Raw genomic sequence first — 26,686 nt, 5'->3', positions numbered from 1 at the left:
CAGAACAATACTGTCCATCGAAATCAATTTACTGTTGGGTGAAAAGGGAAAGATGCAATTCTGGGAACTCACGAATAAAGATATCAGAGAAATCAACGACAGGTGCTTGACTAACGTCCCTCGAATATTGCCCTGTATTGCCCTGTTATTTGGTCAAGTGCTGCTAATCACTCAGAATAGAGCAGCCAGATTAGATCATTGTTTTTTCTGTGCCAATGTAAGTGAGACACAAACAATTATCGTGGTTAACCGTAGAGGATCAATTAAAATATTGTTGTTCATGCATGACTAGCGACCACTTTGTGGAAGCCAATGGGGATCCCTAATAAAGAATAATGACTAAAGCAAGGGTCTTCAACAGGGGGTCCTCAGAGTTACTACTAAAGCAAGGGTCTTCAACAGGGGGTCCTCAGAGTTACTACAGGGGGTCCTCCAAATCTTTGTGTGATATTAACCACTTGAACCCTAGCGTCCATATTCTGAGAACTTTAGCCAAAAATAGCAGATCTACAAGCTCACAGCTGCGAGGCGTTGTGAGCTTGTAGATCGGCTATTTTCGGCAAAGAGGTTTGGTGTAGAGGAGAAAAAGAGTACAGAGTGGAAGGTCAAGTTTATTAAGTATTGACGGTTCAAGTGGTTAAATATCTGAAAACACAAATTGACATGAATCCAAAATACACTGATGATTGTGCTGTCAAACAAGGAAACTATATGGAATCTCTGAAAAGGTTGTGGGGGTCCCTGCTTCATCTCTCTCTCAACTAAGGGGTCCTTGGCCTGAAAACGTTGAAGACGCCTGGACTAAAGAATGAAACCTGGACCTATAACCACAGTCCAAATTGCGGGTTTTACATTATCATTGTCATCCTCACCTTTGATGTCCTTTCCAAAGCCCATGGAAGATGAGACGTTCTGGCCCTTGCTGTTGGACTTCTCCTTCATGACCTCGTCGTCGCTAGACACGTCGCTGGACGAGCTGATCTTTTTCCTCTTCTTCTTGTGGCGCGGCGGAAGCTTCTTGGGGAAGGCGAACATGGGGAAGATGACGAGGAGCATGGCAATGGCACACAGGAGGAAGCCACTCCACCTATGAGAGGAAAAAAAACACAGCGGTTTAGTTAAGGATCTACCCTTTAATGTCTTTGCACACTGCTGCGTTTTTTTTTTTTCGGGCCGAATATCGGGGCGAATTTCGGAGCATGTAAATAAACAAAAGTCGACCTCTCACATTATGTCAATCCCGTTTGCACACTGCCGCTTCGTATTTATTTTCAGCCCAGCGTTGATTTTTTTTTCAGCTGTCCAAACTGGATCCCTGCTCTCTCTCTCCTTGGCCTGAAAAAACCTTTTTTCCAAAACGCAAAAAAAAGGCAGCATTGTGCAGTGCAAACAGCATTAAGACTTGAGGACCAGATTCCGTTTTCTGAAAAAATGTATGTTTCAATATCAGTGATGCCCAAACCTTTTCATGTCAAGGACCCCACAGGATTATATGCATTTGAATGTTCGTTCCAGGGACCCCGAGAAAGAAAGAATTTGAGTTGCAACTGTTTGCTTTAAAAAAAGAAAATATATATATATATATAAAGATTTGGACACATTTTCATGATAAGAAAAATAGCAGATCTACAAGCTCAGAGCGCGGCACGTACAGGGACAAATGTGGCACAGCAGGCAGAGAATCACGCACACTTTGAACCAGTTGAATGAATGAGGCATGAACTAATATTAATAATTTGAATGCAAAAAGGTTGCCAAAGTAGTTTTGGATCTTTGAGCCCCATAAAGGTGCACTGCTAAAAACTGAATGCAATTCAAACAAACAAACAAACTTCAACGAAAACGAATTATTAGTTTATATTATACTGTTTATCAGAGCCAGGTCAATGTAGCCTAGTAAACTGACTCCTCCCATCTTCTGTTCGAAGGCAGGAAGAGACTGGTTTACGAGGCTAAGGTCAATGTGTTCATCCCATCCCTTGGAACTTGAAGTACCGATGCGGGGCAAGTTCCAAGTATGTATTCAATGTACGTATGTTAACAATCAATTGACTATAACAATTTAATACATTTTACTTCAAATTAAACAATCAACCGTCCATTTTTTTTAAATTGCCATATTAATGTACCAACTTGTACCATTATTTTTTGTTATACTTTTGATTTTATTATATACAACAGTCTGCTGGACATTTACCACAACAATATTTCACAGCCGGGGGAGATAAACATTATGATCAGTCAGTAATTTTTTATAAATGTTTATGCACTGTAAACCCCTATTGGAAACGGAGAGAAGAAGTTTGGTGAATTATTTCCCATTCACTTACAAGATGCCATGAACACAAATAAGTAAGTAAGTAGATCAGAGTGGCTTATTATCGGTATAAGCCCAACGATGGTGTCCCATTTTCTATGCACTAGACCCCTGGGAGATGGGTTGCTGAGGTGGAGTGCCACACCTACTGTCAGCTCCCAGTACTTACATGACTTAGTTACACCCAAGCCGTGCTACTCATACAGCATACACTAAGTTAGTGTTGCCTGGGATCTAACCCAGAACCTTGGCTTGCGGTCCAAAGGCAAGTGTTCTATCGATTGAACTACCCTCACAATAAATATCTATAGGAACAATATTTTTTTACATTCCTTGAAATATATAACATATCATATTGGAGGATTGAATATATTGCCCAGCCTTAAGTGTTGATGTTGATACATGCACAGGACACGCACACACACTTACCAGTTGCCAACAAAGCGGGGATCGCTCTGGTCTATGTTGACTACCGTTTTGGGGTCGACGTAGAAGCCGATGAGAACTCCTCCCAGGAGGTAGCCAGCTGCTGGTCCCAGCGCTCCCATTACATACATGACAGCTGGAAGAGAGACAGGAATAACCAGTCACAACTAGGTATGAATGATACAGTACATCTGTATTTTGGAACCAGATCATCTATTTTTGTTGTGAGACACATGCGCGCAACTAAGTATAAATCAGGAGATAGTGTGGCACTTAAGTTGGACTAATAATTACATATACTACACATGTAGCGTTTACTGTATGTACTGTACATGTAGCTGTGTGTAAATGCATGCAGACACAAATGCATCGTTTCATTACAAAACATTGGTAAAGGTTGCTCAATCCAAATGACCTGATCTTAATTTTTTTTAGATTTGTTTTTTTGGGATTTTATGGCTTCATTGGATAGGACAGTAAACTGACAGTAAATGGGTGGAGAGACAGGGAGTGACATGCGGCAAAGGTCGTCCGGATCGGGAACCGAACCGGCGACGCCGTCAGGCATCAATGCGTATATGGTATGCGCCTGGACCAGTAGACCAGCGGGCGCCCCCAAATGACCCGATCTTTAACAGTCTTTGAAAAAAGTGGAAAGCTGTTCTTTATTTCACACACACACACACACACACACACACACACACACACACACACACACGCACACGCACACGCACACGCACACACACACCGTATTTCTCCAGGGACCAGCGGGAACGGTTCATTAGCCCTGAAGTGTGTGCCTCTACATTCATAACAAGTGCACTCAGACCAGCGGGGGCCCCTGGCCAGCCCCGGGGTGAGAGGGTTATGGCTTATGAGGTGTCTAAAAGGACCGACCCCTAGCGCTGCAGGGGTTTGGCATTCCGGTATGCTTCAGGGCATGCCTGCAGCACGGCAATGACAACTCACTTTAAGTCCAAGTTGGCGCTAACCATTTACAGGGGTGGGGTGGGAGGGGGGGGGGGGCACATGAACCACTGCAGATGGTGAGGCAAATATGCACAGTCACTTTGCCACGGGAGGGGAAAAACGAATTAAAGTTAGATAACCTCCCTCAGGCATCCAGCGGAGAGGAAAGTCAAGTCAAATGCATTTTACCAGTCGAAGTCAGAGGGCACACATACTTTAATTACACCAGGAACAGGAACATGCTGTGCGCGCGCGCGTGTGTGTGTGTGTGTGTGTGTGTGTGTGTGTGTGTGTGTGTGTGTGTGTGTGTGTGTGTGTGTGTGTGTGTGTGTGTGTGTGTGTGTGTGTGTGTGTGTCTGGTGTTGCGTGCGCGTGTTTATCTCTTTCACAGGTTGTGTGTGTGTATATATTTACACATCTGTGAGAATGGCAGAATTCTCACTTATAAAAAAAGCTGAATTTCCATTACACTCACTCTCACACACACACACGAAACACACAAGTTACAACATCCCTAAATCCTAATTTCAAGTCAAATGCCATTTTTTCCAGACTAGTCAAAATGTGTCTGTTTGTTTGCATGCGTGTCTCTTTGTGATTGTGTAGCAGGTGTGTTATGTGCCCAGACCAATGCTCTCTAATCCTTGATCTCTCTTAACAAAATGTGGTTTTGGTCAGAAAGTAAAAGCTCCAAATCTTTTCATGTCAACGGTAACATGGTGAACATGTCAGTCTACTCCTCTGGGGACGGGATTACAAGGCATTCCTAAAAGAATGCCTTGTAAATCCGCTAGTCCGTTAGTCACTGTTTCACCCTCAACTGTACTGTGACTTGACGAGCGTGGTGATGAGGCCGTCACTTTATACGAAAGCCCTCTTGGAGCTCAGGTGGAACAGCGGTGAAGTACCTGCCCGCCACGGCTGAGCCTGGGGGTTTGAATCTGCCGGGTGTCTACACGAACACAATTGCCCCGGGTTCGTGGGAGGATGATATTTGTCACTGCAAAATATTCCTACAGTCTAGGGGTGGCACCAGGGAGAAGTAGGATGAAGGCGTCCTCCCGGTGGGGGCTCCTCACTGGCAGGTGAGCCAGTAGGATACAACAGCAGTGACAACACACCAATGTGTGTGGCGAGGAATCAATTGGGATAATGGCAAAATTAGGGAGAAAAAGGGCAACATAAATTAAGAAAAAGGACAGCCCTCTTCCCAAGTCAATACATTAGGAACACGCCTGTGTGTGATCCAGGAGGGAGGTTCAGCTGCGGCCTGCCGCCCAAATCCTTATCTCAGACTAATTACATCAAAGCCTTCTTCAACAGGACCACAGGGGAGGATGAGGAAGAGAGGAAATCATTCTTTAAACAAAAAAAGGGCCCTTTCCACAAATCCTCTTATCAGCCTCTGGCAGGCGCACCAGCACTCATGGAGCGTGCACACAGACACACACAGCTGTGCACGTGTTCAAACAGATAATTCATTTGCCAGTGCACGCAGATGCAAACTTACACATTATGTGTGTGCAATAGATACCCTGTGATAGATATTTATCCAAGCGTTTTTTTTTTTGTCCCCTCACCTCCAGTAACCCTGGCATGTCTAATTTGTGCAAATATTCCTCAAATGTTATTACATTTTATCCTACTGTATTTTTCTAAATAGTAGTCTGGTAGCGTTTAATCCGCAAAATCAATTTGAATCATAGATGTCTGATGTCATAGACCACATGAGACTGACACAGTATATGGGCATTCCAAGATATGGGCTTAATATTGATGACATCAGGGATCTCCATATATGGGCATAAAAGGGACAAGGACTGAAACAGAGATCTCCATACAGTATATGGCCATTAATTTATTAGTGAATAAGTTTTCCCTATTGACTTGAATGGGGAAAATTCAAATGGTTAGATGCCGGAATTTATTTAAGCGTGACTCACGTCACGGCAACCACCACACCACGCAATTTCCCAGAATTGCGTCTTTTTAGTTTTCGTTGTTTGTTCTACAACACACCTTTTTCACACTCCTAGAGCATATCCATGGTCACAATGAGATATATTGTACAGTAATAATAATTAATAATAGACACCAACAGCTATTTAAGAAATCCATTCTGTATTTTACGTCAAAGGTCCAATCCCAATGACTCCCTGTGTGGAGGTCTGGAGGAATGGAAAGCGATGTGCACACTGCACAAAGTAACCACATACCTTTAAGAAGGCCTGCACACACATGTTCTTTGTTTGAGCCTGAGGGTGTTAGACAGTTATGACTACACATTTACATGAGAGACTCTGAATGTGACATAGACTGATGGTCTCCCTGTGTAAACGTCTTCCTCTGCACCATTCTACATTGCAGCTTAAAAAGGTCAATTCATAGTATTCGTAATCGTTAAACTGCCTGGTAGCCTACAGCATTATTGACATTACAGGACGTTACCACCCAGAGACAATGAATAGACATGAGACAATCAATCAGACATGGCAAGGACAGTGAGGACTAATTTTATGAACTGGATCCTGATTAAAAGGCTCCATCTCTGAAAGGCGAGCTAGCGGATCATGTTCCTGAGGCAGCGCTGCAAATTAATTTTGCTGGGTGAGGAAATGTGACCAATAAAAGCTGCCTGTTAATGTTAGTGGGATTATGAGATACTTGCAACCAGCCAGGCTGTGATTAGCTCACTGAAAAGGTTATGTGCGTGCGTGGTGCTGAGAGAGAAGGACAGATTGAGAAAGCTTTGCTAGCTTCACAGAATAATAATAATAATATAGGCTCCACTAGGGATGTGCCGAATACAAAATTCTTGGCCGAAACCGAATACCGAATACTGGAAACATTCCGCCGAATACCGAATACCGAATAGCCGAATAATACATGTATATAATTTATTTTGTATAATAAATGTTTGTACCATTGCTGTACCTTTGTTGTAAAGCTACCTGATTATACCTGAACTTAAATAATATTATACCTGTACCTTTGTTGTAAAGCTACCTGATTATACCTGAACTTAAATAATAATCACCATATGGTTCCATAACACATTTATTTCTCACTTTTGAATGCACACATAACAAAATAAAATATTTTCTCTTTGCAATGTTAGCATAAAACAAAGTCAAAATAGTGCAACTATTTCTGTAGTATCCTACAGAGATAAAAGTGCATCAGAACAAGATGCTTAAAACTGCAGAATGATCTAGGCCTACAACAAAATAATATTGTAAACACAAGGGCTGTAACAGCCAGGCCTTCAACAACAAATGCACATACTGTATGTTGCAAAATGATCTAGGGCCCAGGGGTCCTCAAATACAAATCTTGAAGGTCCAGAAATATTTTTTTGAAACAGGTCCGGGTCCGAAAAAAAGGCGAAGGCGAAATAAGGAGGATACATTTATACAGTATGTACTGTATGTATGTATGTTTATTATAATCATTAGAATTGTTTATTTTAATTATTATTATTATTATTTGGAACTTTGGAAATCTCAGTTGGAACTGTTACCCCTGCTACCCGATGCTGGATAAGCGGTTGAAGATGGATGGATGGATGAATGGATAATTATTTATGCATGTAGAGTAGGCTACATTATTTACATTTATTGTGTAGCAATAAAACACTGGCTTATAGTTTAATTATTGGAAACTAAAGAGCATAAATGCAATATTAGGCTTGTCGTTCAGAATGGAAAATAAAGTGGAACTTAGCGTGAGGGGGAGTCGGGGAGAGGATTACTTGACATTCAGTTAGTTGACACACGTAGTCACGTACTGCACAAGACAGACTGTGCTGATTGACTATGTCAAATGACCAGTCAAATCAGGGTCAACGAGTCATAGTTATTAACCTAACACAGCCTAGGATAGCTGGCAATAATATGCGACGACACATCACATTGTTAAAGACGCATGATCACGCATCGCGAGTTTCGCGACCATTTCTCGTCTAATGCAAGCAGTTGGAGCCTTACATCGTGGATATTAATGTGTTGCTGTTGTCCTCTCCATTGAACAGCCAAAGGTAGAAGATCTCTAAGTTATTAATCCAGTGGGAGCAATGGTTTCCAAGAGGTTTTAGCAACTTTTTTTAAGGCAGCGAGCGGCATGAGTGTGTGAAGAGGAGGGGAGGGGGAGAGCAGCATGGAGCAGCATGGAGAGCAGATTGCGTCGTAGGGAAGGAAAACCTTTGATCTACAAGCCCACAGCACGTTGCACCCGCGACGCTTTGTGGGCTTGCAAATTGGCGTAGGGCGGGGTGTGTCTTGTGAGCCTGTGTATGTGTTTGAGCGAATGAGCACATACACACCCACGCACACACACACAAGCACACATCACACACACAGTCAGTCCGATCGTCAGATACAACTGTGAGGAGATTTCTCAGAAATGTGCTGCGGTCCGGACGGAGGTGCTCCGCGGTCCATGTCGCCTATTGAGGACCCCTGTACTAGACCCCTGTCCTTCACACTATTCGGTGCTCAACTATTCGGTTTTAAAAGCTATCCAGCCGAAAACCGAAAATGCATTTTTAGCCATTTTCGGCCGAAAATTTTCGGTGCCGAATATTCGGCCTCATCCCTAGGCTCCACGCCTTGGGGAGTTGTTTGTCACAGTACATTTGCACATACGTGAAATTTGACCACTGCATTTTACCCATCCTATAACGACTAGGAGCAGTGAGCAGCCATATGTGGCGTTCGGGGAGCAATTAGGGGTTAAGGGTCTTGCTCAAGGAAACATCGACCCATAGCTGCCTGACCGGGAATTGTACCTGCAACAACCAGGAGCTCTGGCTCCCCAACCACTCAGCTACGGCCGCCCCCAGAAGCGGTGGTGATTTCAACCGATCAATGTAGCCATCCTAAGAATCCCATGCTCTCACTAAAAAAGGTAACAGCACAAACAGGTATTGTGTGAACAACATCTAAACTTTATATTGAAGTAACAAAGAAATTAAATAAAAAGGTAAATAAAGCTACAAAGTGGCCTAAGGAAAGGCAACTAAAATCGATATAGTTCATCCTCCATGGAGCGAGCTTGCCATCCGAAAAGATCAAGAAGATAATTTAAGTTCAGGGCTGAGGGGTTAGGGGTATGTGTATGTACGGGTTATATTTACGCATGTAGTGTTAGTAGTTAGTAGTCAAGGAATGAATGGAGTCAACCAACATGATCTGGCAGAAGATTGGAATCCGAGTCATAGCCCCCGCCCGTACAACATGAAAAGAATCGCTATCATCACGTCCTCTTGTGGACCGATGACTCTGGCTGTGCTCGCACCATCAATTCACCCGCTCCATATGGCTTCAGCCAGGTGAGCTGGACCCCAGCTAGCCGAGGTCCCTCTCTCTCAGTCCCCGAAGGCAAGGCGACAGCCATATCTCACGCTCCGCCGCTGTTGTGTAAGCACCCGTCATGATGCCATACCATCAATCACATTAACGGTGTTCTGCCTGATCGGAGGGTGAAGAAGGGTTGTAAACTGCGCACCCCACGCCCTGTTCGGCACCAAGCCAAAGTGCCCCGGGGTGGGATGGAAGGGAATATGAGGGTTGTCCCTACACTGAAGGGCATGGTCATCCAGTTGAGGAATATGCTGGCTCGGCAACAGCTCTCCATCACATACACACACATGCACTGGTAGGGCAGACATCAATGGAGACCAGAGGGTGCATGCCAATGAGGAAGTCTGCACCGCAGGCTCACTTTACTCAATTACGCAATAGACCTTCACCGGCGGCACGTGAAGGACGATACATTATAGCTTTCATATAGCCCCCCCCCCACACACACACACACACACACACACACACACTCACACGTGAGTAGGTAATGGATTAGGAGCCCTCCATTGCAGTTATTGGCTTCCCCCCCCCCTCTTCTATTATACAGAGTCAGCAAGTACACAGTGAAATCCTGAGCGTTCATTTAACTCCGTTAACTGTAAAGATGGACCCCAAGGGTGGATTTTTACACTCAAGAGTTAAATAAACATTCAGGATTTTATGTTGATGTTGTGCTATAGCCTTGTGCTGACTCTTTCCTGGAACGCCACAACGACACGCATGAAAGGAAACGAATCGAGGGTGAAGTCAGGGAGCGTGGAAGTTAACAATATTACAAACAAAAATGAATGTCGGCGGCGAGAGATTAATGAGGTTCAAGGCAGAAAACACGTTTATTCGTGAGAGCTCCTGTACCACGCTCAGACACACAAAAAAACTGCATCTACCTGGATCAAACAGCCTTTTTACATTCAGTGTCCTCAAAGTCAAGACCACCGCCATGCTGAGCGTTATGTGCAGTTATGTGTGTGTGCGCGCAGGGGTGTTGCACCAAATTCTGGGCCCTGGGTACAAGGATTCACTGCGGGGCCCCCATGAATGTTCTTCATAGGGGGACGGGGTTTTACCCATTTAGACTGGGAACGCATTATTACGCGTAGTTTTGTGCTTTAAATATTGAAAAATAGCAGATAAACAAGCTCGCAGCGTGGCACCGAGGGCCACGCTGCGAGCTTGCTATTTAAAAAAATCGTGAAAAACCTATGTTTCTATGTCAGTGGTACTCAAACTTTTTCATGTGAAGGACCTCCAAAATTATATGTATTTGGCCCCCCCCATGTCAAAATATTTCGTTCCAGGGACCCCCCAAAAGCAAAATTTTAGTTACAAACTTAAAAAAATATACATATATTCAAAGATTCACGACGACTTTTCAAAAATAGCAAATCTATAAGCTTGTAGCGTGGCACTCGGAGCCGTGCTGTGAGTTTGTATATCTGCTAATTTTCAATAGCTAAAGTATAAAATAATTACCGTGGGCCCTAGTAACTCAGTCCCACTTTTTGTGACGCCACTGTGTGTGTGTGTGTGTGTGGGGGGGGGGGGGGGGACTAGGTCAAGGGCGCCAGTTGCGAGTGGAGGAGGATCAGAGAAGGTTGGAGAAAATTTAACGTGTGTCGTTGACCCCCGCTTAACTCCTCAATCGCCATGTTGATGATGGATGGACACGCGGGTGTCAGGCGGCACGCCTCAGCCATACAAGGGCACAGAGGAAGAGGAGATTTACTGGATGAAGATGGCAACGCAGGGATGGGGGGTTTGGAGGGAAGAGGACATAAAACAAAGTAGAAGCAGTGGGGCGGAGGATGAGAAAGATTATACGTTGACTAAAAGAAAGTAGGGGGAAATAAATGCAGACAGAATTGATATTAAGAGGGGAAGAATAGCAGTGGCGGAAACATCAGAGAGCTGCAGTGTGCTGTGTAATGGAGTAGGGATACGGCTGGCTCAGCAACATCCCGCTCATTATGCCACCTTTCAGGACCATCTCCTCCTCAACGGAGCCTCCGACTCCTCCAGCCTGCTCCTTCTGTTGTCTCTGTCACAAACCACTGATTCAGGCCACAAGCCAAACAACCAGCCCAATGCTGAGAGGAGAGGATGTGTGTAAACAACAGTGCTGTTTGCGAGCACTGAACAGGGTTTACGTAGAGGTAGTCATTTTTTTAATCACAAAATAAATCGCAGTAGCTGCAAAATGCATAATAGTTCTAAGCTATAGACGAATCCACAGATCATTTCCGTGTAGTTGCGGAGCGAAGCGGAGCCAGTGCCCTGACACCGCAGTTATGATTGCCGCTCGGTGGATTCGTCTGACAGGCCATCTGATCCTCACATCGCCTGCCATTTCATGTGGCTGTCACATTTTTATGAGTCAAAAGAACGCCTTCAGCACAAAAACGCAATATCATTGCTCGACAGCTCGATACATGCCAACCAAGGACAAACAGCACCTTCTTACAAAGTGACCTTGAGTGTGAACGTAGCTTTGGACATAATGAGAAAAAGATTTTTGCCTTGCTCAACGCTCTTTCCTCAACCCCCCCCAGCGAGCAACCCATGGGAACCTTTGAGTCCAGCTGAGAGCGCGAATGAGAGGTGAGGAACAAGCCCAGAGCCTTGGGACTGAATGAGAGGTGAGGAACAAGCCCAGAGCCTTGGGACAACCTTGGACCTAATGAAGTTACCCTCCAGTGGCCGAAATAATTACTACAGATTAATTGATTGATTTAATTATGCATGCAAAGCAAAAGATGGGACTTTCACGCCTTGTCAGCCCACCACGGGATTAGTTAGTCTAAAAACTCACGTTTATTAGAATTAGCAGTCTAAGGCCACGATTACATCCCATCTGCTACTGAACCCAAGATGAAACGCGGCACGTGTGTATGTGATTGCACACATATACGCAGCATCTGTGTTTAGCAAGTCTCATTAACCACTTAAGCCCCCATTTCAACAACTCGCCACGTATAGCATCGTAACCCTTAGTTGAGAGCTGAAGCAGGGACCCCAAAACCCATAGATAGATATCATATAGTGTCATATTTTACAGCACAATCATCAGTGTATTTTGGTTTCATGTAAATTTGTGTTTCCAGATATGTAACCACTTGAACTGTCAATACTTAAAGGTGATACACCATGCATTTAAAAAGTATTTATGTCATATTGTTTATGTCCCAAAAACGTTTTTCAAAAGGTTTGAGGCTAAATTACCACTCCTGAATAGAGAGCCGCTCTCATTTTTGAATGGCTCTCAGAGCATTTCAGCTGCAGTACCACCTTTGGCCTGAACTTTTTTTTTTATTTATTTTTTATGATGACGTCACAATCGGCAGATGACGTCACAATCGGCAGCAAATCTGGATAGCCTGTTTTGAGAACCCGTGGGATACTTTTAACCTTCGCCTTCTCAAAACCAGAGAAAGACACAACGGTCAGAAATGGGACTTTGTGAGGATAGAAGGTGCTAGTGGGACCCCAAAAAAAGGTTTTAAAATAGGAAAAGTGAAATTTCATTGTGTATCACCTTTAATAAACTTGACCAATCACGCTGTACTTAGTCTGCTCTTTTTCCCCTCTACACCAAACGTCTTTGCCGAAAATAGCCGATCTACAAGTTCACAACGCCTCGCAGCTGTGAGCTTGTAGATTTGCTAAAGTTCTCAGAATATAGACACTAGGGTTCAAGTGGTTAATATAGAAAAGGAGATAAAAAGGTTCTATCACACAGATTTGGAGGCCCCCCTGTAGTAACTCTGAGGACCGCCTAGGGGTCCCGGGCCCCCTGTTGAAGACCCCTGGTGTATTACGTTAAGGTAACATGTTAAATATCATGGGAGCGTTACGAGCTCTCCTCGCCACAGACTTTGTCGTCTTCCTGTATTGCTTGTACGCCGAGTCAAACTGATTCGCGTAGCGTCACACGCAAAACATCAACACAGGAGGACGTGTATTAATGCCTCTTCACTCTGACTGGGCATAATTGTTCCAATTCCTACAAGAGCGGCAGCGGCACCCACAGAACGGGCACAGAGTGAGCTACTGTATCTGGTTTTGAGGCTATGAAAACACTGGGCCGCTCCAATGTAATTAGACCTGTCAGCCTCAGCCAGCCGCAACCGTTGCACTGCAGCATTGAAAACCTACATTCATACAGTGCTGCATTTTTTTTCAGCCACTGCTGCTGCATCGGTCTGTATTGTACGGTTAACTGTACTGCAGTGGTTCTCAAACATCCAGGGATCCCCCCCCCCCCCCATCTGAAAAGGTTTTGTGTCAGGGACCCCCAGGAGAAAAGATGTATGTTAAAAAAGAAAATGTAAATCATGCAAAAAATATCTCCAAGTTTCAAATGTATGTGGTTTCAAAATGAAAGCCGTGCTTCATCATACAAAAGTGAAAATAGCAGATCTAGTTATCGTTTTTAAAATAATGCCAACAAAAAAAGGTTTTGGACATTCAAGGTTTCCACCCGACAACAATGATATGAATGGATAAAGTGTTTTAAAAAATCAAACCTCGGTTCGAAGTGAAGCGGTGAACTTTTATTCTATGTGTTCTAGAGTTATGAACTCTGTGATCTGTACATTCTTTATATTCTGAATGAATGAATGATTTTATCTGGAGGGCCGAATTGTCATGTGAAGCTTGACCAATCCTCAAAGTATCCAATCATCAGACCGGGACGGACACTACACACATATTCTGGACGTACGGGACAGATAAAACCTGTTCATTCTGGACTGAAATGACCATATATGGACATGGGACACACATTTTGTTTTTGAAAAAACCTATTCATTCTGGACTGATATTCTGGACGTACGGGACAGATAAAACCTGTTAATTCTGGACTGAAATGACCATATATGGACATGAAACACACATTTTGTTTTTGAAAAAACCTGTTTATTCTGGACTGAAATGACCATATATGGACATGAAACACACATTTTGTTTTTGAAAAAACCTGTTTATTCTGGACTGAAATGACCATATATGGACATGGGACACACAAAGCCACTCATTGGAAGCGGCTTTCACCGCTTCAAAAAAGATTGTGATGCTATATTAAACTAATTTAACTGGGGACCCACTGCCCCCCCCCCCCCCCCCCCCCTCGGATCCCCGGACCCGACTTTGAGAACCCACGCTGGTATTACTGTAACGTCCATTGCAACGCCTAGAGCTATTTGGAAACGACTGCCGCAGGTGACGGCTGTATGATAGATGATCTATGCGGCTGCCACTTTCACAAAGAGAAAGAGAGAGAGAGAGAAAAAGAGAGAGAGAGAGAGAGAGAGAGAGAGAGAGAGAGAGAGAGAGAGAGAGAGAGAGAGAGAGAGAGAGAGAGCTCTATACATCCCCCTGTGCACTGGGAATCAATTCGACCATGTGACCTCCCCCCCACCCGGGACAAGAGAAGGCAAAAGACAATGAAATAGGGGGGGAATGACGGCATTGTCATGGCAACGTGCTGATACAGCAGTGTCTTCTTACAAGTCCTAAGCTTACAGTTTTTTTACCCAGAGGGCACGCACGGGGAATGTCGACTGACATTACACCGCATATGTAAGCCCACCCACACTTAGCACGGAAAATCAAACATCGTTATGGCAAAGAGAGAGACAAAAACGGGTGCGTCAGGAAGGCGTTGTGTCGTCTTATGTTATGACGAGTTGTCGAGACAAGTACCTGCACCACCGTGCACAGCTGATCAGAGGGTCTTTCATGTTGGGTCTTGCTGCTCAGTGCTCGACACACAGGTTCGCTTTAGGAACAGTGTTGAAGTGTGTCATTGTCATTATATAAGTGTGACTTCTTACTTAGTTCTGGTGGCTTGTGAGTATTGGATATGGGGAGGGGACATGTTTTTTGTTTTTTTCTTCACATAATGTATCTGGTGGATATTGATCAGAAGGGAATATTAAGAGACTGGGGTCAGTAAGAGGCTGTCAAACTAGGTGGGAGGGGTATGGTAGTGCGTACTGTGGTGGACAACGTACACAACAACAGTTGAATGCTTGATTCTGATCGCCAAATTCAGCTGTGTGTTATTTCTGGATAATGGCCGCTCAGCTCAATAACAGACCGCTCTCTAATCAAAGGCTCAGAGCACCTGGCTTCACGGTTTGAATTTCATGCAGTATCCAACATGACAGCCATGTAAACAAACACAATGTCATTTAAAACTAAACGTTGCACTCAAGAATGTTTTTGAAAACATTTGAGGCGAGAAATAGACGATGCCGTAACCACATTTTTATTTTATTTGATCAACATTTCAACAGGGGTGTTGTGCTAAGGAAATACTTGTTGAAATATGTGTTGTTGTTATTTTGGGAGCGACCCGGCAATTATTCCTTGCATAATTATTAGTGAACGCTTCCAGGTTCTGGAACATGATGAAGCTGAACTCAGATACCCTTAACCAAAATGACCAGACTTTACACAGCATCCAACAGTGGTGTCACAATTTTGAGGTATTTACTTTATTTGAGTATTTCCAATTTCCAATACTTTTACTTCTACTCCACTACTGTACATCCGGGATTCAAATATTGTACTTTTACTCCACTATATTTATTTGAACACTTTAGTTACTAGTAAGACACCTCAGGGCGACAAGCGACCATGTCTTGGTTACCCATACATGGAGACTCCTGTTACCCATATATGGAGATCCATGTACTGTATATGGAGATATGCTGTGAGACACCAAACATGCTTACTCAGTTATTCGTTACGTGAAAATCCTATGGCGTCTATCACATCTGACATCATACATACAATCCCTTTTATGCCCATACATGGAGATCCCTGTCTGAACCAGCCACACAGATATGGGCTGTCTTCCTCCATATATGGGCATTCCCATAGAGTTAGATATGGACTTAATATTGATGACATCTCCATATATGGGCATATATTCTGTTAGAGTGGTTCCCATGACATCACAACATACAATCCTTTTTATGCCCATACATGGAGATCCCTGTCTGAACCAGCCACACCACTGTGATGTCACCTGTTTATGTCCATATGGAGATCCTTGCTCTGAGTATCTGACATCACTGTGATGTCACCTGTGATGTCACAGTGATGTGTCAAGGGAACCACAGTGTCAGCATTCTCTCGAGAGAGTCATGATAGCTTACGCTTCTGACTCCGTCTCTAACGTTTGCTGAACTGGTGATTCTTTTCTCTACAGTGGGCGCGACCCAGTCTGGAGACAGGCAGCGCTTTTGCCCAATCAACCCACACCCACAACGATTATTATGACCATGTTGTGGGGAGGCAGAGGATTGGCGGTGTGGATCAGGGTCTTGCATTTGGAACAGGCTGCTCATTGACCCCCTTAACAGGCAGCGGAGCACAACCGTTCGTTTTGTATTTTTCATTTATCATCTACAAGCACACAGTGCATTGCGCTGTGTTTCGTGATTGCTATTTTCACTAGTTTTGTGCAACAGTCTTGTATGATGAAGCAGGGCTTTACTTTAGGAAAAAACATATACATTTGAAACTTGGAGATACAAGGTTTCTGCCCAACAGTGACGACATGCAGATTGCACAAACTAATTCACAGACGTACAAACTAAGAACACACATGACTCACAGATACTACTGTATGCCCAAAAGGTAATACACTCACAAAACTTGTTTTGTAGACCTCATAAAACGTAAACAGTGGCCCCAGAAAGCTCATTTAGCATCACCTTGTTTGGCACAGGCATTTCCAAATGCAGCACTGCCAATGACTGATCCCAGGCATCAGATCTGTGTGTGTGTGTGTGTGTGTGTGTGTGTGTGTGTGTGTGTGTGTGTGTGTGTGTGTGTGTGTGTGTGTGTGTGTGTGTGTGTGCGAGTGTGTGTGTGTGTGTGTGTGTGTGTGTGTGTGTGTGTGTGTGTGTGTGTGTGTGTGTGTGTGTGTGTGTGTGTGTGTGTGTGTGTGTGTGTGTGTGTGCGAGTCATTATTTGGGGACATGTCACCAGCTCACCTTCACCTCTGATACATGTCACAGACAGACAGATATTCTGTGAGACATTCTGTGAGAAACAGGCCTGCTATACCCATGTGACAGCAATGACTCCACTGAATAAAATTATATAGATTGTACTATGCAGAAAGGCATGTGGTGAAACACTAAACACTAAATACTGCATATGGCATACATAAAGTTAACCACCGCTAAAACCCTATAGTTGACGGGGTCCCCCAGGGCTCTATACTTGGTCTGCAAGTACAAGCTCACCCCACTTCGCAGCACACTGTGAGCTTGTAGATCCGCTATTTCTGCCAAATGCTTGCCCCCAGAATAGGGTTCATGTGGTTAATCAAACACTGAGGATTTTACTGTGTGGGATAAGTACTGTCTTTAATAGCCACGAACCTGCCTGAACAAGTCTGAACCATGTCCTTAGAAGCACAGACAACAACAAAGCGCTTTGTGTCTTGGAAGTCAACACAGTCTGGCTCCATCAGCCTTATACCCCTTTACCTTCTAAAGCCCCTTAAGTAAAGTCGCACCACAAGGCACCCAGAGAACTGATCCTCATGTGAAGTCTACCACTCACCCCTCTCACACACCCACTCCTCCTCAGACCCCCACTCCTCCTCCTCAGCCATCCACCACCCCGTGACCCAGCGAGCCACTCCTTCTATACCCCAGATACAAGTCATGTGATGGTGATCAAGTGGATGATTGATGGCGCCTTCAAACAGGCAAGAGAGACCCAGATCCAATTCAGAGAACATGAGAAATAAATATGGGAATAAAATTGTACATGCTCCACCAAGAGTGATCGTAAATACTGTTGATCTTTGAAGAGAAAAAAGAGAGGGAGAAAAGACCATTACATTCCATCTCAAAGCAAAGATCAAAAACGGTAAGCCATTTATCCTGTTATGTCATTGTACATAAACACCACTTTAATACAAATTGTCATAACAATAAAATGGCGCATATTTTTTAAATATTATATAATATATAAATACTACAAGTTGTTATTTTGAACTATACGAATGCATGACAACGGAAAGCCCAAATCCCTACTGCCCATTTAATTTCAGCCAAGCCCAAGGGAAAAAAACAAACTGTGTATTGCAATGAATGTTTCATTGCCAGCAGCGTTCCATTCCATGCAGGGGGTCCCCAAGCTGAATTCTCTAAATCAAATATTTAGAAAAACCCACAGAAAGGAGAATGGAGGGAGTTTCTCTATATTTAGCAGATCCACAGATGTCTGGAGTTGAGGCCCCCGGTACAGTAGTCTGACACTGTCTCTGCCAGCCCGCGAACAAGTTTTATTCGGTTTGGGGAGAAACAAGTCTGCTCTCACAGAACACTGCATTCACTGAAACAAAGCGTGACAGCAACAAGACAATTTAAAGGGAGTGCGCCGAGGCCTTCCCCCATGGCATTCATAGGCAGTCATACAATACATACAGTACAGGTAGACCTCAAAAAGAAAGAAAAAAATGCCTGGCAAAGCTATTTTGTTTAGCAGCATCATTTTATGAGCTGAATCCATTTTGTTGTCTTGCATACAAATGGAGTTATTGGTCGAAAGCAGTCCCATGGGATTCGATCTTCCCAAATCCTGCGCAGTAATGCCTTTGTGTGCGTCAGTGGGGTCAAAGAGGTCCCATAAAGGGTTTTTTTTCTGCTGATTCCAATGCAAATAGCTAAAGGAACTCAAAAGTGCTACTGCTGATGTCTAAATAGGATCCACTGAGGATGCAAACACAGAAATATAGCTGAATTGAGAGAAACACACACACACGCACACACACGCGCGCACACACAGAAATTCCACTAGAAATGCTGAATGCTGTTGAACTGACAAACAATGATGTCAGTCAGTCCATCACTGGACACTGACTGACATCCAGGTGAAGCCATCCATCAGGGGTAACACATTCAGAAGTGGTGATATTCATCATGCCTACATCTGGGTGCATCTTGAGACCAAGTAAGTGATGAGGGGTGAGTTGTTCTCTAAAAACATTTGTGTAGAGCCCAATATCAGTCTGACCAATATATCTGCCATTTTGTTGACGACATCGGTATCAGCAATTATGCAGCAAATGTGTCTTCCTTTTTCTTTTCTTTTGTAATTTTCTTTTTGGACTTTTAACACCATTATTGATTGCGACCATAGGTCGCAGTTAACTATGAAAACCGGCACATCTTGTTTACGTATCCGCGTATCTCTGTAGGTCACGCCTGACACTGTGGTTCCCCTGACACATCACTATGACATCACAGGTCTATGAGTTTGCTGTGATGTCCCACTCTTAACAGAATGGGTTTGCCGCTCTGACATCATGCTCTGGCTTCACTGTGAAGGCACACTAACATAATCCCTTGGTTGCCCATAAACAGGATTTCGTATGGGAATGCCCATATATGGAGGCCACATCGGCCACATACCACACTAAAATAATCCATTTATGGCCAAGACAGATGGCCGAGGCAGCCCATATCTGTGTTGCTGGTTCTACAGACAGGGATGTCCATGTGTATCATAGACATCATAGGACTTTCACATAACGATAACTGACTGAGTAAGCATGTTTGGGATCTCACAGCATATCTCCATATACAGTACATGGATCTCCATATATGGGTACCAGGGGTGTCCGTATATGGGTAACTGGTCCGATATACATCACTGGCCAGATGGCAAAGAATTGGTAAGTCGCCCTGAGGAGTCTTACTAGTAGTATAGTAGGAAATGGGGAGTGACACGCAGCAAAAGCTTGTCGGGATCAGGACTCGAACCTGTGACGCACTGTTTAATTTATTTGTTTACATAAAAGATATTAGAAAAAAAAAATTGCTTAGAAGTTAAATTTTCATGTTCCAAAATAGAAACTTTAAACAAATCTACGTCTTTCTAATTGATATGTAGCACTTGACTTTTCCACAAAATATCGGTAAAAAGATTGGTAACCTGTGGTTTAGGACTCTACCAAATTGGGATCAGACCCAGAAATCTGGCCATCAGTTGGGCTCTTATGTTGTGTTCTCTACTTTCTCTCATTTTCTTCTGGCTCCATCTCCCTCTGTTCTCTCTCCCATCTTTCCACATGACAAGCTGATCAAAGTGACACAGCGCTTCTTAACTGGCTTAGTGATGGAATGCCATTAAAAAAAAGGCACAGCCAAAGAGAATTGTGTTAATCCCTCTGTACCACTCTCCCTCTCATACTCCGTCTCTCTATTGGCTCCTTCAGTCTTGTCATGAGGGCCAAGACAGAAAGACTTTCAGCCTCTTCATAGACCATAACACTATAATCCATCTATCCTGGTGGAATTAACCCCCAAAACATACCCCTTTATTCTTTAAATATTTCAACTTTATTCTCAAAATAGCCTAGACTGATTCCGAAATTGTGACTTTAAAAAACGATTGTCATTGTTAACAGTAGAAAGGCTTCCAACTTCTGCTTTTGAAAGCTAAACATTCATATTGTACATATAGGCCAATATTACACCATGTACAGTCAATATAGTATGTATGTACAACTAGAAATGTTCTCCATTCATGACGTCATCGCTGAGAAATTCCATCCTGCTACCTGTACAGTCAGTCACCTTTTCTAAACTTCTCCTTGAGTCATTTCCATATAACTATATTTAAAAACAAACTGTTTAACAGACTAGTACAGTAAATATTAGAAGTTGTCCCTTATCTGTTGGACTATCTTTAATGTTGGTGTAAAATAAATTAAATGTCTCCTCTGCCTTAACAGTCTTCTGTGCAATACAGTTCTAATAGCACCATTATGAATCCTGACTATTAATTGAAGCCAAGACCGAATTGCATTCATTGCGTTTTTTCATGAAAATCTTAGCTTTTTGGGGAATGTTTTTTGAAAATGTTTTGAAATAATAATAGTAGGAAACAAAAAATGAAGGGACCCACACAAATGGGTCCTGACTCCTGACCCAGTGTTTGGGAAGCAGTGATCTAATTGCAGTACTTGGTAGCTGTGAAGGATGCCTTTCAGACAGCGAGGTTCACAGGGAGAGTGAAACCCTGGTCAGCGTGTTCTTGCCGTTGTACAGAACATGCTGCTCAAACCTCCATAGAGCCTCTCTGTTTGCCTTGCTCACCCCCGCCCCCCACCCCCACCCACTTTCTGGTCAAATTGAAAAGACATGTGAAAATCTATGAACGAAAAGAAAAGGGGAAAAAAATCATGTTTTTCTGCCACAAGGTCCCTGTAATGAAGGCTCTCACGTCATACAGGCAGTTGACAGGTTGCATTGAATCTGGAAACCCCATACATGGAGATATCTCACTAAGCCTGACCTTACAAGCTCCATATTTGGGCACGGACGACCTACCTACTCCATATAGGGAGACGGCCCATATATGGAGACATCACACAGTATGCAGCTGATGACGGGTTCGGCCCATATAAGGAGACATCTAGCTGATGACATCAGGATGACATCACACAGTACACAGCTGATGACGGGTTCTGATGTCATACTAAACAAGCCCTATATAAAAGACCCACCGAACGGACAGAAGTGACTCTCGACTCTTACTCTAGCTCCATTCAAGCTTATAGCTTACCATCACATCAAACTATCTCAAGACCTTCAGCTAGTTCACCTAGCGCGACCTCACAGCCTTCCGTACAATTCAAGACATCTTGGTGAAGTTCTTACCGGACACCACTGCGGCGGATCCTAATCCAAGAAAACCAGTCCCTAAGCAGCTATGGATGTGGATAGGCCAAACGACACTAAAAGCGGAGCTAGAAAGAAACCTTTTGAAGTCAAGAAGTGGAATGCTGTGGCCAAGTGGGCCTGGGATATTGTTGTGGACAACTGTGCCATCTGCCGCAATCACATCATGGACCTTTGTATAGAGTGCCAGGCCAACCAAGGCTCTGCCACAACTGAGGAGTGCACTGCTGCCTGGGGTGTCTGCAATCACGCTTTCCACTTCCACTGTATTTCTCGCTGGTTGATGACCAGACAGGTGTGCCCTCTAGACAACAGGGAATGGGAGTTTGTGAAGTATGGACACTAACTCAAAAATCTGTGGACGGGCCGCCCGCTGGCATACTGGTCCGGGCGCATAGCACTTAGGCATTGCCACATAGGCATAGATGCCTGGCGGCTTCGCCGGTTTCGATTCCCGATCCAAGCGACCTTTGCCGCATGTCACTCCCTGTCTCTCCCCCCATTTCCTGTCAGTCTACTGTCCTATCAATAAAGGCATTAAAGCAAATATCTAAAACAAATTAAAAAAAAAGAAGAAAAAAAAAGTGGACCACTTCTTGACTTTCTCCATGTCTAGACCCTTATTGTTTTTCCCCTCCAGTTTATGGCCCCCATTCGCCCCCCACATTTGATGTTTTAGAATAGATTTAAAACACTTTTTCTAAGTTTGGTTTGCAACTATGTAAATGTAAAGAAATAAACATCTGATCTACAAAAAAAAGAAAAAAAAAAACAGTCTCTTTGAGTAGTATTTACAAGTAAAGGCATGTTTTCACTACAGTTCCGGAATTTTTCCTGCAAAATAATTAGCATAATCATTTTCAACTTGCCGGGAGTTTTGTTTTTTGGGTGTTTTCACATGAGCAAAAATGCTGGCATCGCCATAAAATACATCGTTTTCACTACTAAACCGTCACGGAATGAAAATCCGTGTTGCCAGACTTTGCGAGAGAAATAAGCAACCAGGTGTACGAAAATAAGCCCCAAAAAGTGATATTATCTAGGCCACAAAAGCAATTTAAAACTATAAGCATCGCCACATCAGCTACTTGACAATTACCGATCTAAAAGATCACAACAAATAAAAAGCAGCCAGAAACGATCAATACATACAAGCAACTTTACGGAAATCAAGACCATAGTCGCTTATAATTAGCAAACATGGCAACCAGTGCTTACCACACCGTCTGCGTCTGGACGCTTGATCGCTTGCTAAAGCAGCAGCGAGTCACGTCTGTTCGTCTCTCCTTTTCTCTCTCACCAATGGATTTAACAAGTTACGCTCTTTGAGTTGGTAGCTTCCAACTTTCATCACAGCATAGGCCAAATGAGCGCATTGTGTCTCACTCAGACAAAAAATAGGCTATAGCACCGTAAAAAAAGTTGGTAAAGATTCCAGCTTTTATCACATTACGAGCGCATCGCGCTCCTGTCTCCAGAGCGGACTTGTATAAAAACCCACACAGCTTAATTACAAATAGGCTATAGAATAATTTTGAACCATGCATTGATCTAGCATTAAGCTTGCATTTCTCGAGTCTGTCTTCTGTGTTTGGCTGGCTTACATAACATTCGAATGCAATATGGATTCTGAAGCTTTCAATCCCAATTACAATGCTTTAACTGTTAATATTGGCTCCTTGCGTGCACCTGCTTGTCCGAAAAAAGTAAAAATCACGGTATGCCGTTTTCACTGTGGGGATATTTCTATTCTGCCGGGACTTTAGGCAAAAATTACTAGGTATTTTCCCGTCACGTTTGGGACACCAAAACTCACGGAAGACAAAATAAGTGGCCGTTTTCACATGGCGTGAATTTCAAAATTGCCGTCATTTTGGAAAAAACTTCCAGAAGTTTGACTCAGTGAAAACGGGGCTTAAGACGCCTCAGGGCAACATGCCAATTCTTGGCAATCTAGCCAGTGATGTATATCGGACCAGTTACCCATATATGGAGAGACCCCTGGTACCCATATATGTCCTGTTAGATATGGGCTTAATGTTGATGACATTAGGGATCTCCATATATGGGCATACAAGGGATTCTGTTAGACTGGTTCCCATGACATCATAACATACAATCCCTTTTATGCCCATACATGGAGATCCCCCATCTGAACCGGCCACACAGATAGGGGCCATGTCTTGGCCATCTGGCCAGTGATGTATATTGATGACATCAGGGATCTTCATATATGGGCATAAAAGGGATTCTGGGGAATACCCATATATGGACTTTTGTGATGATGTCACAGTGATGTGTCAGGGGAACCACAGTGTCAGGCATGACCTTCAGAGATACACGGATACGTGGACAAGATGTGCCAGTTGTCATAGTAAACTTGCGACCTATGGTCGCAATTAGTCCCAAATGACTCATCCACAGTATTTCAAGTGGGCATTATTACATCGACTTTTCAGCTTGGCTGGGGAAGCAATAATTATAACCAACACACAGATGGAAACGTGTGCGTGTGTGTGCGTGTCTTTGTTGTCGACCAAAGGTCGCAGTATACCATGAGAAATGTCATAGCTTGTCCTTCCTTCCGTCCTTCCGTAAAGGAAGTGATGTCATGTGACATCACCTCATCAAAGATCAAACCCTGGATATACATACTGTCACTGTGACATCACAGTTGATGACATATAACCTATGTAAAAGTCCATATATGGGTAGCCCTTTTATGCCCATATATGAAGATCCCTGATGTCACTGATGTATATCACTGGCCAGATGGCAAAGTCATGGCCCATATCTGTGTGGCTGGTACAGATAGGGATCTCCATGTATGGGCATAACATATATTGTATGTATATGGATATAGTATTATTAAAAATAAAATAAAAATATATGGTCACTCCTAGAAACAAAATCCCTGTGATGTCCATATATGGAGATTTTGTGATGTCATCAATCCCAGGCCCTAACTGGCTCAAGAGCCTGCTTTACTCTGATTTACACCCTACCTTCCCCGAAAACGTTAATATTAAGTCCATGATGCCCTGTTATGCTCATATATGGGGATCCCCAGGCATCAAACACAGGCCCTAAGGTCCCGCTTGGCTTTACTAATTTTGAACGCCATCATAGGGTTAATGGAACTCATCAGGGCGCATGCGTGCGCAACGTGCGTGCATACATCGGCTCTGGTGATGGTCCCGCATTATAACGTTAACGTCACGCTGTATAATCCATTGCAAAACATCAGCAATCGGCCTGTGTTGACTTCATCGTCCGCCATTTTACATTGATTCCCTATGGAGCCTGTGTTTGGATGCGTGCGCACGTTACGCAAACCAGGAAACGCGTGAGGTCGGTTTGGCCGCTAATGCCTATGGGTAATGTAGTGTTTTAGCTCATAAGCTTATTTATTATTATTTCACCTGTAATCAAATAAAAAAAGATAAGACAGGTCCAGACGTCTTAAGGGATCTTTTGGCCAATTATAACAATCAAAGTGTTAACATACATTTAATGCCCATATATGGAGATCCCTGTCCCAATGTCATCAATATTAAGGACATATCTGGGAATGCCCATATTTGGTAATGCCCATATATGGGCATGTTTTGACATAACATTGTTGACCATCATGCAGGGGTCTCCATGGGTAACTGGTCCAATATACATCCCTGGCCAGATGGCCAAGAATTGGCACATGTCGCCCTAAGGCGTCTTACTAGTATAGCTAATCTCGGAATCTCAGAAGCTTTTATTATTATTATTTGTATTAATCATTATCATTGCATTTCGATGATTACCAGTCCTGATCAAAGCTGCCTTCTAATGTGCCTGTGTAGAGAGTTCATTGGATCTTAACACATGCCTAGACATATCCTTGTAAATATGCACCCAAATGTACACCAAAAAGGAGTCTAAAACCAGTGGGTCTGTGTGTGTGTGGAGGGGAATAATAGCCCAGTATTTCAGAGGGTGTTAGATAATCTGGTGGCTGGACAAGGGGGCCATGGTGTTGGCTGCTCTCACAGGGGTTGGGGGGCTTCTGGATCATGGGCAAACCCACATTATGCTGGAGAGTGAGTGTGTGTGTGTGTGTGTGTGTGTGTGTGTGTGTGTGTGTGTGCGTGCGTGCGTGCGTGCGTGCGTGCGTGCGTGCGTGCGTGCGTGCGTGAGACGGAGGGAGAGAGAGACAGACACAGAGGAACGGGTAGAGCAGAGTATGTGGTTTCGTACTTAACTTTCTCAGTCACAAGCTTGCACCTGCAGCTTTCAGGCTGTGCCATTGACAGACATGGCACAGCAATCTGTCCCTCCCCCCCCCACCCCCCCACCCCCCCACCCCACGCCTCTTTCACCCAGTGCCAAGCATTAGTTCCATTCAAAAGCACATCCTCCACTACCCAACCCCTGGGCACCTCCACTGCAGGACTTGAAAACCAGCAAACAAAAAAGTAAGTCAGCCTGAAAAGGTCTGCAGAGCCGTTTGGAAGCGTGAAGGAATTCTCTTGAAAGTGTGCATTAACATGTACAGTAAGAGTTACTTGGGATATGCAAATGTGTGTTTTTTATGCGTATTATTCATATGAATGAATGATGGCGAGGGTATCCGGATTCCAGACACATACTGTACAAGACCACCTATGCTATCCTTATGTGACATTAACTATGAACCAATATCTATGGAACAGTGTGTGTGTCCTCAAAGTCCATGTCCATAGCTAGGCTTCTCTGCAGTCTCTACACAGGCACTGATGCTCAAATACCAGTGTTGGCTCGCAGGCAAACCAAGGCTATGGTCTGCAACACAGAATCTCTGCTCTTGCAATCTTTCACACACAAACAGTAGAGCTCTCTCCCAAAGGTTCTCTCACACATGCACAGCCCCAGGCGCAGGGCGT

At 43.7% G+C, this 26,686-nt stretch overlaps 2 protein-coding genes across 2 annotated transcripts in view; one reads left to right on the top strand and one right to left on the bottom strand.

Moving 5' to 3' along the window:
* The window catches only part of slco5a1 (solute carrier organic anion transporter family member 5A1), a gene marked incomplete at both ends in the record, with an annotated part of 80,141 nt that overhangs the window by 35,870 nt on the left and 17,585 nt on the right, over window positions 1–26,686 (bottom strand). Inside the window, 2 exons of the mRNA XM_080752009.1 lie at window positions 873–1,087; window positions 2,747–2,879. Coding sequence (XP_080608135.1) covers window positions 873–1,087; window positions 2,747–2,879 — 348 coding nt within the window. The remainder of the gene's footprint in view (window positions 1–872; window positions 1,088–2,746; window positions 2,880–26,686) is intronic.
* LOC308307184 (E3 ubiquitin-protein ligase RBX1-like) lies at window positions 10,733–22,134 on the top strand (the record flags this gene model as incomplete). The annotated part of the gene is made up of 3 exons (XM_080752355.1): window positions 10,733–10,810; window positions 11,054–11,174; window positions 21,818–22,134. 3 exons carry the CDS (start codon window positions 10,733–10,735, stop codon window positions 22,132–22,134), a joined length of 516 nt encoding a protein of 171 aa, XP_080608481.1.

Source organism: Nannobrachium achirus, assembly GCF_963921795.1.
Source record: "Nannobrachium achirus genome assembly, chromosome: 21".
Lineage (NCBI taxonomy): Eukaryota > Metazoa > Chordata > Actinopteri > Myctophiformes > Myctophidae > Nannobrachium > Nannobrachium achirus.
This window is presented reverse-complemented; position numbering and strand designations above follow the sequence as displayed.